At 42.7% G+C, this 14,834-nt stretch overlaps 1 protein-coding gene across 1 annotated transcript in view; it reads left to right on the top strand.

The window, feature by feature from the left end:
* The window catches only part of EXT2 (exostosin glycosyltransferase 2), a 305,577-nt gene that overhangs the window by 58,303 nt on the left and 232,440 nt on the right, over nucleotides 1-14,834 (top strand). Inside the window, exons 4-5 of the mRNA XM_078684358.1 lie at nucleotides 384-500; nucleotides 5,825-6,020. Of these exons, the coding sequence (XP_078540484.1) occupies nucleotides 384-500; nucleotides 5,825-6,020 (313 nt within the window). The remainder of the gene's footprint in view (nucleotides 1-383; nucleotides 501-5,824; nucleotides 6,021-14,834) is intronic.

The raw sequence follows: 14,834 nt of genomic DNA, 5'->3' as shown, positions 1-14,834 counted from the left end.
TTCATGTGGTTTTTCCTTAATTCTTAAATGAGAATATGTAAATTAGTACCAAAAACAATAATGAAGACACACAAAGTAGAAAAGAAGACTGCACGGCATTGTACAGCACTGTATTGGAACTGAGAAGAAAATGTATTGGTGCACACCCACACATATGGAAGTTGTTGATATGCCTATGAACACCATCATGATGGAGCCAAGATAGTTGAATTTGCACATTCACTACACATAATAGATGAGAGTTTAATTAGAATCCATATGCTCATCCAAACGCTCCATAATCAAGTTAAACGTGCTGCAGAATCCAGCCCTGATGGTGAGATGTGGTCTTGAGCTTCCTCTGATGATTCATGAGCTATATTACCATGTTTTTTTTGCTGTAGGGCCCTGCTGGCTGGAGGAGGCTTCTCCACATGGACCTATCGCCAGGGATATGATGTTAGCATTCCTGTCTTCAGTCGGTTGTCTGCCGAGGTCACTCTGCCTGAGAAGACTCCTGGGTAAGGATGCCTGAATGTTGGTATTACTTGTTCTGGAAAATTCCTCATTGATGAGTTTGCCTCTTCCCTGGGAGGTGCGGGGATGTTATGCAGCTGCACAGCTCCTGTATCATGCTTGGTAGTCACTCACAGCTGTTATGAGGCAAGGCCTTGTTTTGAGTTCTATCACGGCTCCTCGCAAATAATGACAAATATTTCAACTGGACTCCTTCAGCTCTTTCATGAATAGATCACTGCTCTGCACAACCAAGGACTCTGGTCCCTGTCTCAGTAGTCTCCCCTTTACAGTATCTCCCACCCTAAAAACACACCCATCCACTGCAGGGACCCTCGCAATACCTAGAATTGTCGGGCAGGGCTGTGATCCTCCTCGTTGGACTACTCAAGGCTTCAGAGGGCAATAACATCCAAGTCCCTCACTCATAAATCACACACAGTTCAGCTTCTGAACAAGGAATATCCATTGTGAAAATGACTGCATCCCCACTAGTCCAAATAGCTGTTCTGTTTCTTCCTGGTTACCTAGTTGTAGTATTTTGACAGCCAACTTAGGAGTCTTTCTTTTGCCTCCAATGCTTTACAGTTTCACCTCCCCTTTTTAGGTCATGCCTACCAGATAGTAGGTTGTAAAATGCCTCTTGGGTCCCATAGCGAACATGTACAGTGACCTTAAAGTCCGCCCATTGCTTACCATTGATTGGCTCAATTGTAAATCCTCCTCATGCTTCTTTTTGAAGTCTTGTCTTCCTGTTCATTTCTACCCCTCCACTGGACCATAGCCTCTACACCATCCCTTTAATTGTCTGAGATGCTTTCTTCCACTGCTCACATAAATAGTACTACTTATCTGCTTTTTATTTATTCCCTCTATGATCCCAGCACACTCCCCCCCCGCTTCCTCTCTTTACCATGTTCTGCTCATTGTTCCACACCTGCCCTACAGCCTAGATGGTCAACATTGTCCCTCCGCCCACCTATTCAATGCTTCGTCCTCCTTTGTTTTTTTTTCTTCAAATTGTTTTAAATATTCCGTCCTCTCCCCCTCCACCCCCCCACCATATGTCCCTCTCCCTGCCCACCTACCATTGCTTCCCTCCCACACACTAATGTGTTGCCTCCCCATCTCATTCAGTTCTTATAAAAACAAAAATGAGGGCCTAGCAGCAGTTGTTTGTTGCTTGGCTGCTCCACTTTAAAAACCAAAATGCACTTTTGCATGGGTAAGACGATTTTGTTTTTAAATTTACATCTCTATTTGACTACCGTCATCTTGAATGAGTAAATAAAAATAAAAAAAGAAAATAATTCATGCCAATCAGTCGGCACACTCATAAGACATCACGTGTGTACATGTTTACTGAATGGCATGCACATGTGTGTGCACATCACCACACTCTTTATGTGCTGATGCTTATATCATTCACAAAAGCATTTGGGTTTTCATTGATGCTACTCTGCATTGACAGAAAGCATTGGCAAAGGCAGTTCTAAAAGCGAGACATGTTGACTTTGGCAGTCCTTTTTTCCTCATCTCCTTCACATACCATTTAACCCTCTTTACTTACTTGCCAACGTGCCTGCTGAAAACCTCATCTTCCCACATTTTCATCCTACTGACCTAGACGAGAATCGCGTAAGCAGTAACATTCTGATAACGTAATTCAAATCAAGACAAATGCCACAACATACCTCACTCCTTAAGTAACCACTATATTTATATTATATTACATGTAAGATACACCCAACCACCTGTATGTTAGTAAACTCCTCATAACTCTCCTCTTACGATTGCTCATTACAATAACATGGTTTCCCAACTCGTCATTCGACATCCTAATTTCTCATAGTTTCTCCATCTGCGACAAGGACAGATCTCATAAATTTTTCTCTGGTTTAACTATTATCCTTAGTAGTAAGCAGTTTTGCATCATAGCTGACTACGCATCATTCTCATCCTTCAAAATAATATAAGTAGCCGTCAAAACTAAGCATAACAATACCAACTGTTTCCGTATCACTTAATGCCCACCTTAATGCGTTCACTGCTTTACTATTTTCCCTCTACCTAAAACACATTTTAGTACAAGAATATAGTGCCCCTTGAAACATCAAGAAGAACTCAAAATAAAGGAAACTGAAAGAAATGTCCATGTTAAGCAATCTCTCACGACTCCGCCATCTCCCGATCTATGGCAAAGACACTTCCCTTGAACTCATTACCTCCACCCGTAAACTCTGCCTCGTTAAAATACTCTCCAGCTCAACGGGTCAGATCAATACACTGTACTATTCTAGACTTGAGTAAGGCAGTCCAGTTCCAACAAATGAAAAAAACATGCAAAGATAGTTATAACATCTCCAGTCAACAGCCATCATAAGACTCAAAGCTTCAACTCCACCAGAAATTAGTCACTCTCGTGAAGAACTCAGACTACTATGTGATGTCATTTGTACCACCAAATAGGTCTAGTTTGACAAAAGGCGAGTGTAAAGTTCATTCCTGAGTGTGTTGGAGGCAACCCTTTGAAATGTAAGTGGGGCTTCAACCAGCTCTTCCCCTCCTATCCTGGCAGGATAGCTCTCTCCCTACTACACCAGGTCCTATTGTTCACTTTCCGAGCACAATATGCATTCCTGGTGGGGGAGCAATTAACAGGCTCAGGCAGATGGATCCTCCTAGAAGGCCTCCGAATATTTAGGGTGGAAGGTGACAACTCTCTAACAAGCACTGGCATAGCCAATAGGTCTCGCTGTTGGGACCTTATAAGTATTTAGTTATGCAGCAAAATATCCTTGGTGCAACAACATTAACTGTTGCATGGTTAAACACTTATAAGGTCTCAAAGGCAAGACCTATTGGCTATGCCAATGCTTGTTTTAAATTATTATTGTTCACTAGTAGTTCAAACACGTTTACGTCAATTTATGTGAAGACCGCCATAAATATTGAAGCAATGCAAAAAGATGACATACATATTCAAATACATTTTTTACACAAGATATAAAAGAATACTGAACAGAACATATGACGACAAAAATGTACAAGACTAAGGATGTCGCAATAACATACAAGACAACATTATAGAACTATGTCCTAGCTCAAGTTTTTTACAAAACCAACAAGCCACAAATAACTTAGCCAATAGTATGGAATCACTTTTAATAGTGTAAAACACCAAGGGTGTTGCTAAACCACTCTTATTTTATTAGGCTTCACAAAAGAAGCCTTCCAAAAGAGTCCCTCTAAGCATAGACAAAGGTTGCCCTAAAGCATATTATTGATTTTGAGACACAAGACCTCCCTGGTAGTTTTTATGCTTGTTGAGGTGTTTTGTACACCAATGTATTTAAGGGTTGTCATAAAGACATCAAACTGAGGCACACTGAAACAAAATAAAAGGGGGAGAAAAGACCAATTTTAGAACTTTTTTAAAATACAATTATCACTACCCTTACACATCAAGCTTCTTGGCAATTTCTGCTTGCCTACTTACTTCTTTCTTGTAGGCCGGCCGTGACGATTGATTGAACCCTTGACAGAAAAATCCACAATCTTTTTATTGTGATCAGACATCTGTAATAATTCAAAACAGTGGGAGGAATAATGTAGAACAAGGGAGCAGCACAAAGAAAGCAGCTAAATTTGCATATTTTTCATTCATTAAACTCCTGAATTGAAAGCAGCAGTGGCTGTAATTTGTTTATCTTGTAATTCCAATACAAGTCAAGCTGGCTGCAGTCTCGTTCCTTATTGGACAGTCTAATCTAAAAAAAAAAAAAAGAGACTAATTGCAAGAAGGAACTTCATGCAATTCGGAAATTAAACATTAGGACATTTCGTGTCCCATATAAAATGTCTCCTCAATTGAGAAAAGGAACGATTTGCAATGGTGGCATGGCGTCTTTAATAGAGGGATACAATGTAACAAATTGTTTGCAAGGCTTTGAATGAACTGTCCCGCTAGATTGGGAGCCAATCAAGTTAAGAAGAAATCGCGACCAAACCTTTAACAAGCTGATCGCAGCAAAAAGAAGTGGATGCATGCTTGTTTTTGCTGTCAGTTCTCCCGGAGCACAAGCAGGCATCCACTTCTGTCAGGACAGCTGATCGCAGCAAAAAAGACTGAAGTGGATGCCTGCTTGTTCCCTGGGGGACTGACAAAAAAAACACGCAAAGTGTATTGGCATCATATGGCAAGGTAGTTAACCACGGGGCCAAAGTGAAAGTGATTGCGGGGAAAAATGCTACAGCCGGCCACAGCTTGCAGTGCATGTGCGCGAGTGGTGCGCGTGCAGCAGTAATCACACCATATGGCGCCTCTTCTCAAGTACGCGCCCGCGCACATGCACTGCAAGCTGTAGCCGGCTGTAGCATTTTTTTTAACCCCTTCTTACTGAAGATCTGGCCAGACCAGCGCAAGCGCTGCGTCAGACAAGACCTAAAAATAGCAATTTCAAAATTGTAATCTAAAATCTGGCTTTACCATTAAAGAGGATTTTAAATTTCAATTCATTTGAGTCAAAACATTATATTTGCATCTGCTCCCAATCAAAAGTTAGTACTTATTGAATGTAATAAGTTATCCTAAGTGACAGAAAGGCCTCACAGTAGTAAAAAATGAATTTAGGAGTTTCTCACTACCAGCATGTGTAAAACTTGAAAACAATGCCCCCTGCACTATGGGCCATTTATGTCCTACTTTAGGGGTGGCATATATGTATTAAAAACGAAGGCTTAGGCTGAAAAGGTTTATTTTGCCAGGTGGAATTGGAAGTATAAAACTGCACTACATGCTGTAATGTCTGGCTTAAGTCATGTTTAAAAGGCTACTTTTTATAAGCGAGAAAATGAGTGCTGCTGCCCACTAGTGGCATGTCATTTACAGACCCTTGGTACCAGTTATATTATACAAGAGAGAGTTACAAGTAAATTAAATGTACCAATCAGGTGTAAGCCAATTGTCCCATGTTTTGGATAGAGAGCACAAGCACTTTAGCACTGGCTAGCCATAGTAGCATGCACAGTCATAAAAGCCAACAAAAACAGGTTCAGAAAACATGATGGGTGAAAGGAAAAGGCTTGGGAGTGATCCTGCATACAGGGCCAAGTCCAACGCTGGACATGAACCTGCATGTAAGTTGGAAGTAGTTACCCTAACCCTGGAGCACAGAGTTTCTCGGTCATCACTGATGTGGCGTCTTTCAGATTCAGGTAGAGAAATCTTGGCCTACTGTCTTTTCCCATTACATTTAAAAACACAAAAACCTGAATGCATGTTCCTCTTGAGAGAGATAATTCTAAATGTACCTGTGTTTCTTTCCAGCACCCGCAAGTATTTTCTCCTATCGTCCCAGGCAACCTTGCATCCTGAGTATCGGTCTGACCTGGAGGCACTTCAGGCCGAGCACGGAGAGTCTGTCATGATCCTTGACAAGTGTTCCAACCTGTCTGACGGCGTCTCCTCTCTGCGCAAACGCTGTGTCAAGAACCAAGTCTTTGACTACCCCCAGGTGTTGCAGGTAAGGCACACCATATACTTGTGAATTTTGGATGTCTCCCCTAGTAGAATTTGTATGGAGGCATTTTGGCTTAAACCTGCTCACTTCAGAGACATTGACTCAAAATGAGGATTTCAGGAGCTGCTTCTATCAAGACTATAAAGGCTGGGCTCAACAGAGAAGGAAGTGCTGGCTCAAACAAATGAACTCGTATGTGTCATCCAGGAACTGTACACAAATGGGCACAGTAGGCATCTAAGATTTTGTCATTTCTACTGTGATAAAGTATCTCACGCTACTATATTCTCCTTTCAGTTGAAAACATTCTCTCCGGTGAGAAGGCAGGGTTATAGTGTATGGGTGAATATCGGGAGGGAAGGTTGTCCACTCCACCTGTCTATTCAAGTTGTGGCAGGTTTTCAGAGTTCTCCTGGTAGGAGGGGCTAAGGTAGGCGTTTGGGGGTCATTCTATTGCTTTCCCCACTATATCCCTGACCATAAGTAGCCAGTGCTTGTCCAAAACTCTAAGAGACCGTTTGCCAGTCACTCGTAATTGAGCCACTTTATAATAAAGGTGGAAGTTGGGTGGGGCTGGCCCACTGGACCCTAGGTTGTCTAAGGAGTGTGTCCGGTAGTCGAGGTCTGCAGTTTTCCCATATAAATTAGGTCATGAGTGAGCGGAGGGTCGGAGAAAGTCATGTTGAGGAGAGCCTTTGGAAAAGATAAAGAACCTTAGGTAAGGTAGTCATATAAACCACATTAATGTGACCGAGTCATGATGTAAAAAGAGGAGTCCATCATCTGAGGTCTGCTTTCAATCGATGAAGGGGTGTAGGAGAGTTGGTCTTATAAAGGCTTGCAATTTTGGGAGTGATTCAAATGCCTAGCTATGGTATATCTTTCTACGCCTTTGGACTAAGTGTTCAGTGCTTAGGGAAAATAATAGTGGGGATAAGGAGCACCCCTGCCAAGTTGAAAGAGGGTAGAACTGTATCCACTTATTAATACAGTAGATTATAGGACCTCTTAAATAGCTCGGATCATAGCTATGAATTCTTCACAGAATCAAAAGCGTGTTAAAGTTAGGAAGAGAAAGGACCAGTCAACGAAGTCAAATGCTTATTCAGCGTCGGGGACTAAGAGAACAGCCGGGATCTGTGTATTTTTAGCTTTCTTTATCAGGTGAAGCACTCGTCTCTCGTTATTGTTGGTTTGCCGGCCCTTGATGAAGCCTGATTGATCCGAATGGATCAAGTTAGGCATCAAACTATCAAGGCGGGATGCTAAAATCTTTGCATATGACTTGGTATCCAGATTGATCAGGGCTATGAGTCTGTCCGAACTACGGGAGCTTGCATCTTTTGCTGGTTCCGAAATAACCGTCACCAGTGCCTCTTTCATAGATGGAGTAAGGGATCGAAATTTGACGGAACAGGAGAGTTAGAGGCGGAATCAGATCTGCACTGAAGGTTTTTTTAAGAGTGAGTTCTGAGGCCATCTAGTCCAGGTGCTTTATGAAGTTGTAGAAAGGTAATAGTTTTGAGCACCTCTTCGTTTCCAAGCATGTTTCCTAATTGGTGAGCCAGAGGAGTAGCGACTTTATTACCCTGAGAGTAAGTGCTCTGTCTAAGGTGGAGAAAAGTGAATTCTGCCCTATTGTTATAGATCACATTCAGTTTACCCCTCACCGCTGTGACTTTCCGTTCGAGAGCCCAAATTTTTTTTTTTTTGTGTAATTCCGTTTCAAGTATTGGCAGTTCTGAGGCTATCTGTTTATTAAGGGCGGAATTCAGGGCAATGCGTTTACTACTAATCTATGCTTTAAACACATCCCAGTTATTGGCTGGGGATGTGTCTTGGGGGTTATTAATCTCAAAGTATTCCCTAATTGCTTTCCTGAGGTCACCCCATAACAGGTGGTCTCATGTCGGGGAGGGAGGAAAAACACATTGGTTGTATCGTGGTAGTGGGGTATCTCAAGCCAATGCCACTACCACCAGTGCATAGTCTGAGATGGGATATACAAGATGCCACCATCCTCCCAATATCTGTCTCGGGCCTGACTCAAAAATATATAATTCAATCTGGAATATGTTTGATGTGTGTGAAAGTGAATGTGTAGTCAAGTCAAGTGAGCTTTATTCGGATCATACCAAATGTCCACAAAACCATACTATACAAAAAAATATAAAATCCATTTATAGTTAATAAAAAACAAGCGCATCAAAGTTAAAAACATCAGAGAACTTCAATTCATCACTTAATTTGAATGGGCACAAAACTAGAAAGTTGAGCTGACGTTACTTCATAATTCAGTCTTTCTAGATGAACAAGTTTGGTCCTTTGTTTCATTGCCATCATTATAAAACAGATAACTGCGTTACATACTAAAATATTATCCAGAAGCTGAAGGTAATTAAAAGCAATTTCATAGGAAAACAGGCTATTAGTTTTAAAAATTGGATGGAGATATGTTTTTCTACTTTCTGTATAAAACCTACAAAACAATAAAGTGAAGGGTGCTTTGTTTGGACCTGCCATCACACGGACAATTCGGCATGATGGCGCACCACTTACCCCTTTTAGGAAATGCAAATAAAAAGTGTAGTGTGCACAATCTTAATCTGGTTAGGTAAAATCTATGTTGTACATTAGTAATAAAAATAAGATATGGTTGTAAACCCATGCCCACGGGACCCTCAAGGTAAGAGATAACTGATTTCTTAGAATAAGAAGCCTTTTCTCTGCGGACGGTCCTTACGTTTAGAAAACTCTTTTTTAATTCCGCCTTACTAATATATTGCACATCTCCCGAGGTAAAATCATTTACGTTTAAATTGCAATCCTCTAGAAGACTAGCAATATAATCTTGCCAGGTAATTGTTTTTCAACCAACTTGGGACATGCAATCTAAAATTATATCCCACGTAAAATGAGTTTCATCCCTAACCCAGATACGATGCCACAATTTTAATGCAGCCACACAAATTAGATCGTTTATATACGGAGTTGCTGTTTCCCTGTGCAAAATAATCGACGATGTGGCACCAGGGACAGCTAGCCAAGTGTCTTAGGAAGTTATTTTCAAGGATCTGTAGTGGAGAAGTCTCAATCTGACCCCATAGAGCCCCCCATAACAACACCCTGTAATACACTTTGCTCCGTACAATTTAAGAATCTCCCGGACAGGTTTATTCCCAATCTTTTGGGAGAATCTTAAAATAGCCTTCACGATTTTCACAAATTTCAACTTACTCCGGGTAATATGCTTATTCCAATTCGCCTTACTATTAAAAAGAATCCCTAGGTAAGAAAATGTAAAAGTTTTCTCTATCCGCGTCCCGTTGATAAATGTTGTTTGGTTTTGATATTCCCTATACCACAGGACAAAACTAATGTCTTACTCAAGTTGATTTTCAAGTGTTTCTCCGTCATAAAACTATTAAAATTGTCCATCAGGGTCTGCAAGCCGTTTGCTGTCCTCGAAATCAGTACAGCGTCATCAGCATACAATAATAGGGGTTTTGCCCGTTTACCAACAATTGGAACATCTACCCCACTGTTCTGCAATAAGGTATCAACACCATTTATGTAAAGTGAAAACAGGGGGGCAAGGGTACAGCCCTGTCTTACACCACGTGTGATTTTAAAGTGCTTTGTGCATTCCCCATGTACTCCATATCGTATTCTTGCGGATAACTGGGAATAGATCTGTGATCGGAAACTAACAATGTCTTCCGGGGCGCCCATACCTCTTAGTGTCTCCCATAACTCTGAGTGGTTCACCAAGTCGAAAGCGCTTGATAAATCCACAAAGCAAATATGTAATGAGCCCTTCCTTGCGAGTGTGTATTTCCCTATTATTAGGTCCAAATTCAGACACTGCTCAATTGTGCCAACCCCCTGTCTAAAGCCATACTGAGCCTTTGATAGAATGTTGTTATCATTTGACCACTGCTCTAATCTTGCCAATAATATTCGTCCCATGACTTTAGACGTTGAGTCGAGCAAGGATATTGGTCGATAGCAACTAGCACTGCTACTTTCCCCCTTTTTAAAGATAGGGACTATCAAGCTCTCTGCCCATGTGACCGGTATCACCCCATCTGTTGTTGCATTGAAGCACCTAAACGAAACAGGTACCCAAAGGTCCATGTTGTGTTTAAATACGTCAACAGGGACGCCGTCGGGGCCTGCAGCCTTACCACTTGAACTATTCTTAAGGGCTATTCTGATTTCGTCTTTGGTAATACACCCTATATTTGTTTTATTTATGCATGTGTAGTCATGTGCCTTTGGGTGAATCGTCCATCATGCATGTAGAAGGCCCAAGGTCTGGAAAGCTTGTCTAAGAGGCCTTGTGAAACTCCCCGCTGACGCCCTCTGGGATTGAGTACTATTGTCGCTAGAATGCCATATTAAATTATGTTTTCCATCACGATTATGTCTTCCTGACAAAACTGAAAGAGTGGAGGAAAGGGGCCTAATTGGAATTCGGTACATATACCAAGGCGAAGGTGCATTTTCAACCCCTGAGACAGCCCTTAACTAGGACAATCCTAAATCAAATCAAATCAGGGACATTTGTATAGCGCAACACATCACTCAAGAGTCTCATGACCCTCCCTCTCTGTTTTGCAACCCTCTGGTGTAAGTTGCATCAAGGAGTGAAAGAGCAGTGCTACTCCATTGTGCTTAGTAGAGGCAGAGGACTTAAAAAACGCTTAATATGTTGGGCGCTTCAGTCTGTGATCCTCGTCTCTCTTAAGGTGAGTTTCCTGGCGAGCCACAACATCATAACTGTGGTTTCTCAGATATTTCCAAAATTTTTGGCGTTTGGCTGGCGAGTTAAGGCCCCTAACATTCTAGATGAGTGTGCTGATTACCATGGTTGCTGTGAGTATCTGATGAAAGTAACTGGAAAACGTAAAAATGTAACGTAACTGGAAAAATATGTAAAGCGCTCTGATACCTGATTCGGTTCGGGTCTAGTTCGCGCTATATAAAACTCGGCAAAAAAAAAAAAATGTGCCCTGTGGCTGTCCCAAGCATACCTCCCCAGCAAAACTCAGTACTGCAGTATCACTCATCCCTCCCTCCTCATCCTGCTCCCACGGATCTCCCCAGAGGTGTACCCCCACCTCCCTCCATGTCAGAACCCACTTCCAAAAAGGGATCCTGAAAGCCTAAGCAAAAAAAATTAAGATAACAAGTAATACAACATTTAAACCCCAAACCTCTTGTCTTGGAGAGAAACGCAAATCATATTGAGCGAATTGGGTCAATACTGCTGCCTTTCCACCTCAAGGAGTAGCCTGATTAAGGCTCAGTTAGGAAAGTATCTGAACAGACTTGGGTAGACAATAATAGCAACATCATTTAAACTTCTCAGGGCGATGTAAGTTGGTCCCCAGGCGGTGTACTGATATCAGTTAACAGTTAAATGCCCTGCATTAGCCAGCCATTACTGGACCTGGCAGTGTGAAAGTCTCAACTAGCTATTTGAGATCATATATGTTTTCTTATGGTGGATAAACCGTGGGACATGGTGGCGATCCTTGTCATTTCTTTTTAGCCTGATGTAGACGGTGCTGCTCAAGGCATTGGACTTTATTATACGGGCTATGGGACTGTCCCCGAGACAAGTTCAAACTTTCCTCCACAGAGGATACAGTTGACTATGGCATATCTAGTAGTGTCATAGCTTCTACTAGGTTGGTGACATGCTGGGGTTTGTTGTTGAGCTCAAATACCAACCCAAATGGGAATTCCCAGTGATATTTTATGCGTTCATCCCTTAATTTGTCAGTGATTGCGCAAAATTGCTGGTGTCTATACAACGACACTGTGTATGTTCTGGAAGAGGGTACAGGAAGCCCCCTGAAAGGTGACTGAATCAGCCTTCCTGGCTGCCAACAGAATGACTTCTTTCGTCTTGAAAGTGTGAAACTTAGCCAGGATATCTCTGAGGCTCCCTATCTCCTCGCATGGATGGGCCCACTCTTTCAATCTTCAGTTTTGGTGGTAAGTAGCCTAGCAGCTCTGTGAATATCCCCGATACAAAGTCCTCCAAGTCTGGGCCGCCAATTCCCTCGTCCAGGCTCTGTATTGGTATATTATCTCGTCTTGATTTATTTTCCAGATCTTCGCATTTAAGTATTGTTTTCTGGAGCTGTTGGTGTAGAATGCGTGCCGTTTCCTCCACTTGACCTGTGCATTGTTCCTGGTCCGTTGTGGTTTCGAGGTCGAGGACCTGGGTGCCCACTGAATCTACATCTTGTTGGAGAGTTACCAGTTTGCTGTGTAGATCTGTACGCAGGGATTCCAGGAATGCAGTGAAAGCTGTTTTAAGCTCCTCTCGAAGTTCCTTTTTTAAGGTTTGAAGGGAGACCAGGAGCTCTTCCTTCATAAGTGACATGTTGGTCGAACCTGGAGCGTCTATTGTGTGTACTCTCGGTTCCGCTGAGGAGGAACAGCTGGGCACCAGGTTAGGTTGCTGCTTCGGAGGCATAGAGACTGAGAGATAAGGTATGCACGGGGTGTTGTTTCAGAAGTCATCTTCATTCGCCCTCTGCTATTCCCCTCCTGGAGTATGCCCCATATTTTAGTAGTTGCACTCAGACTCTCCTCTGAGTGGAGACCTTGACTCTGCATAGGTAACGTGGTGTATGGGAGCAGCGCTAAATGCATAACCCTTCTTCCTCCAAGTTAGGTATGAGTTCCGTCCCTCCTTTGTCTTGATCTGGCTTGGACAGGCTGTTGGCTGGTGATTGGTGTAGCACTCGTGGATTAGGAGTCAGGCTGCCATACCTAAAGAGCCTTCACTATTTCCCCCAATAAGGCCTAGCCTCATGGCTATGGTGCTTATTTGGTCTCTTCCCTTGTGTCCTGTATGATCAGGTCTGGGCATCAGACCGGTACACAGGGGGACGGTTGGAATGTCTGAAGCCCAGCTAATTAGAGACTCCAGTGGTTCTCCACCTCAATATTCCCCCAAAAATACAACAAAGCATCCCTTTGGCCTCCTCACTATGATAGTCTGGTGCCTTGCAGTGCCATGTAGGGTTCAGGGTAGTCGCTCCTCCGGGCCCTCGGGTCTCTCCCCTGCGCTCCTTGTTCGTTCTAGCATCGGCAGGGGCCCGCTGGACCACTCCTACTGCCTCCACAGCCGCCTCTCATGGCCAGGACCGCAGGCAAGGGGAGCCGCTGTACTGCGGCCACTGTGGCATCACGGGTATGGCAGCCGGCTACAGGGGCCACACCCACCAGGTCTCCTGCAAGTCTTTCAGTGTGTTGGCTCTCCACCCCTGGATCTTAGCAACCACCTGGTCAGTGTCCTAAAGTCTGGTAGTTGTGCAAGGGGGTTTCAGAAAGTGCATAGCCTTGCAGGCACTCAGCAATCGTTCTCAGGGGCTATCTTGTCTCTTAGCCTCAACCTGAATCCTTTGCTATCCTCTGCATCGCCAAATCATCGGGTCGACCACAGGGCTCTGGTACACTGCCCAAACCTTCCTGGTATATTATGGAGCCAGGCTAGCTCATTGCTCCTGCAGTATCCCCAATTTTGCTAAGGACGGTAGCGGAGCCGAATTGGTTCTCGTCACCATGGCAATCTGGCCACGCCCCGTGGTCACATTTTTAATAACTTTTGAACCGTTTGAGCTAGAAACAAAAAAACTATTTTGTTAAATTCTGCAGATTATGCAACATACTATGGATTATGTGGCAAATCTAAAACTATGCGAAAATCGTCACACAATCGCATAATTTCTGATTGTGTTTTACTACTACTGTGTTGCATAACTGTTAAAAGCACCTTAATAAAAAGATGTTTTTAAAAAAAAATGATAATATAATGCAAATAATTTTGTGGTTAACAATAGTCATCACAAATTAAAAAATATATAGGTTTTGTAATTTCTTTGTGATTTAAAAAATAAATACAATGTATCACCTAACTACTAAATGGAAAAATCAGCCCTGAACAATAAAATCTGAGTAGAGCAAATTGGTAAAAATAACATTTGCCTGTAAGAAGTAAATAATGGTTGCTGCACAACAGTACTGTACAAAACAATTCAGATAGTAGGAAAGAGCTATGGGTGATTTCTACCTGTTATGTTTCATCCTGTAACTGTTAGTCATGCCTCTGGAACAACAGTCTAAAATTCATGTCTGAAACTTGATGGGTGACGTTTGAGAACCTGCTCCTTCTCTACAAATCCACACCCTTCTCCAAGAATTGAAGGGCTGCCAATGTGTTTTGAAATATTGCTCATTTTAAAATGTTATGTGTGCATATATGTTATTTCTCTTTGAAGCAAACATTGAGTAACCTGAAAAAATGGGGGGAGCAGCAGCAAAACACATGAAAAGCCCTGGGAGTAAAACATGCTGCGTATAATGCTGACTTTTAAAACCTGTGGTTTGGTTCGTAACTGTGGGTTCGGGTGCCCGTCTCACCACTACTTGATGGTTTTGGTCAGCCTTTGGCCATTGTTTATTGGAATGTTTCATGAGATATAACGTTCCCTGGTATGGTTTGCAGCAGGTGCTTGACCTCTTTTCCTGCTGCAGGGAGCAGACCTGTGGCCTCCTGTCCTACAGCAGCCACCATACGCGTACATCACTTGAGCATTCAGTGAGCCTCTGCATCCCCTGTTGTTGGATCTAGCCAAAACTGTTTTCTGGCAATCTGCTCCTAATGGGACTGCCAAGGTGCACCTTAAGTATTAAGGAGAGGAGTTTATCTGACGGAGTATGTTGAACAACCCAGGCCAGTAGGGGGATTGAGCACCCCTATTGGGAATTATATGGGGGCATTATCTTGGCTCA

This window comes from Lissotriton helveticus, chromosome 3_2 (assembly GCF_964261635.1).
Source record: "Lissotriton helveticus chromosome 3_2, aLisHel1.1, whole genome shotgun sequence".
Classification (NCBI taxonomy): Eukaryota; Metazoa; Chordata; class Amphibia; order Caudata; family Salamandridae; genus Lissotriton; species Lissotriton helveticus.
This window is presented reverse-complemented; position numbering and strand designations above follow the sequence as displayed.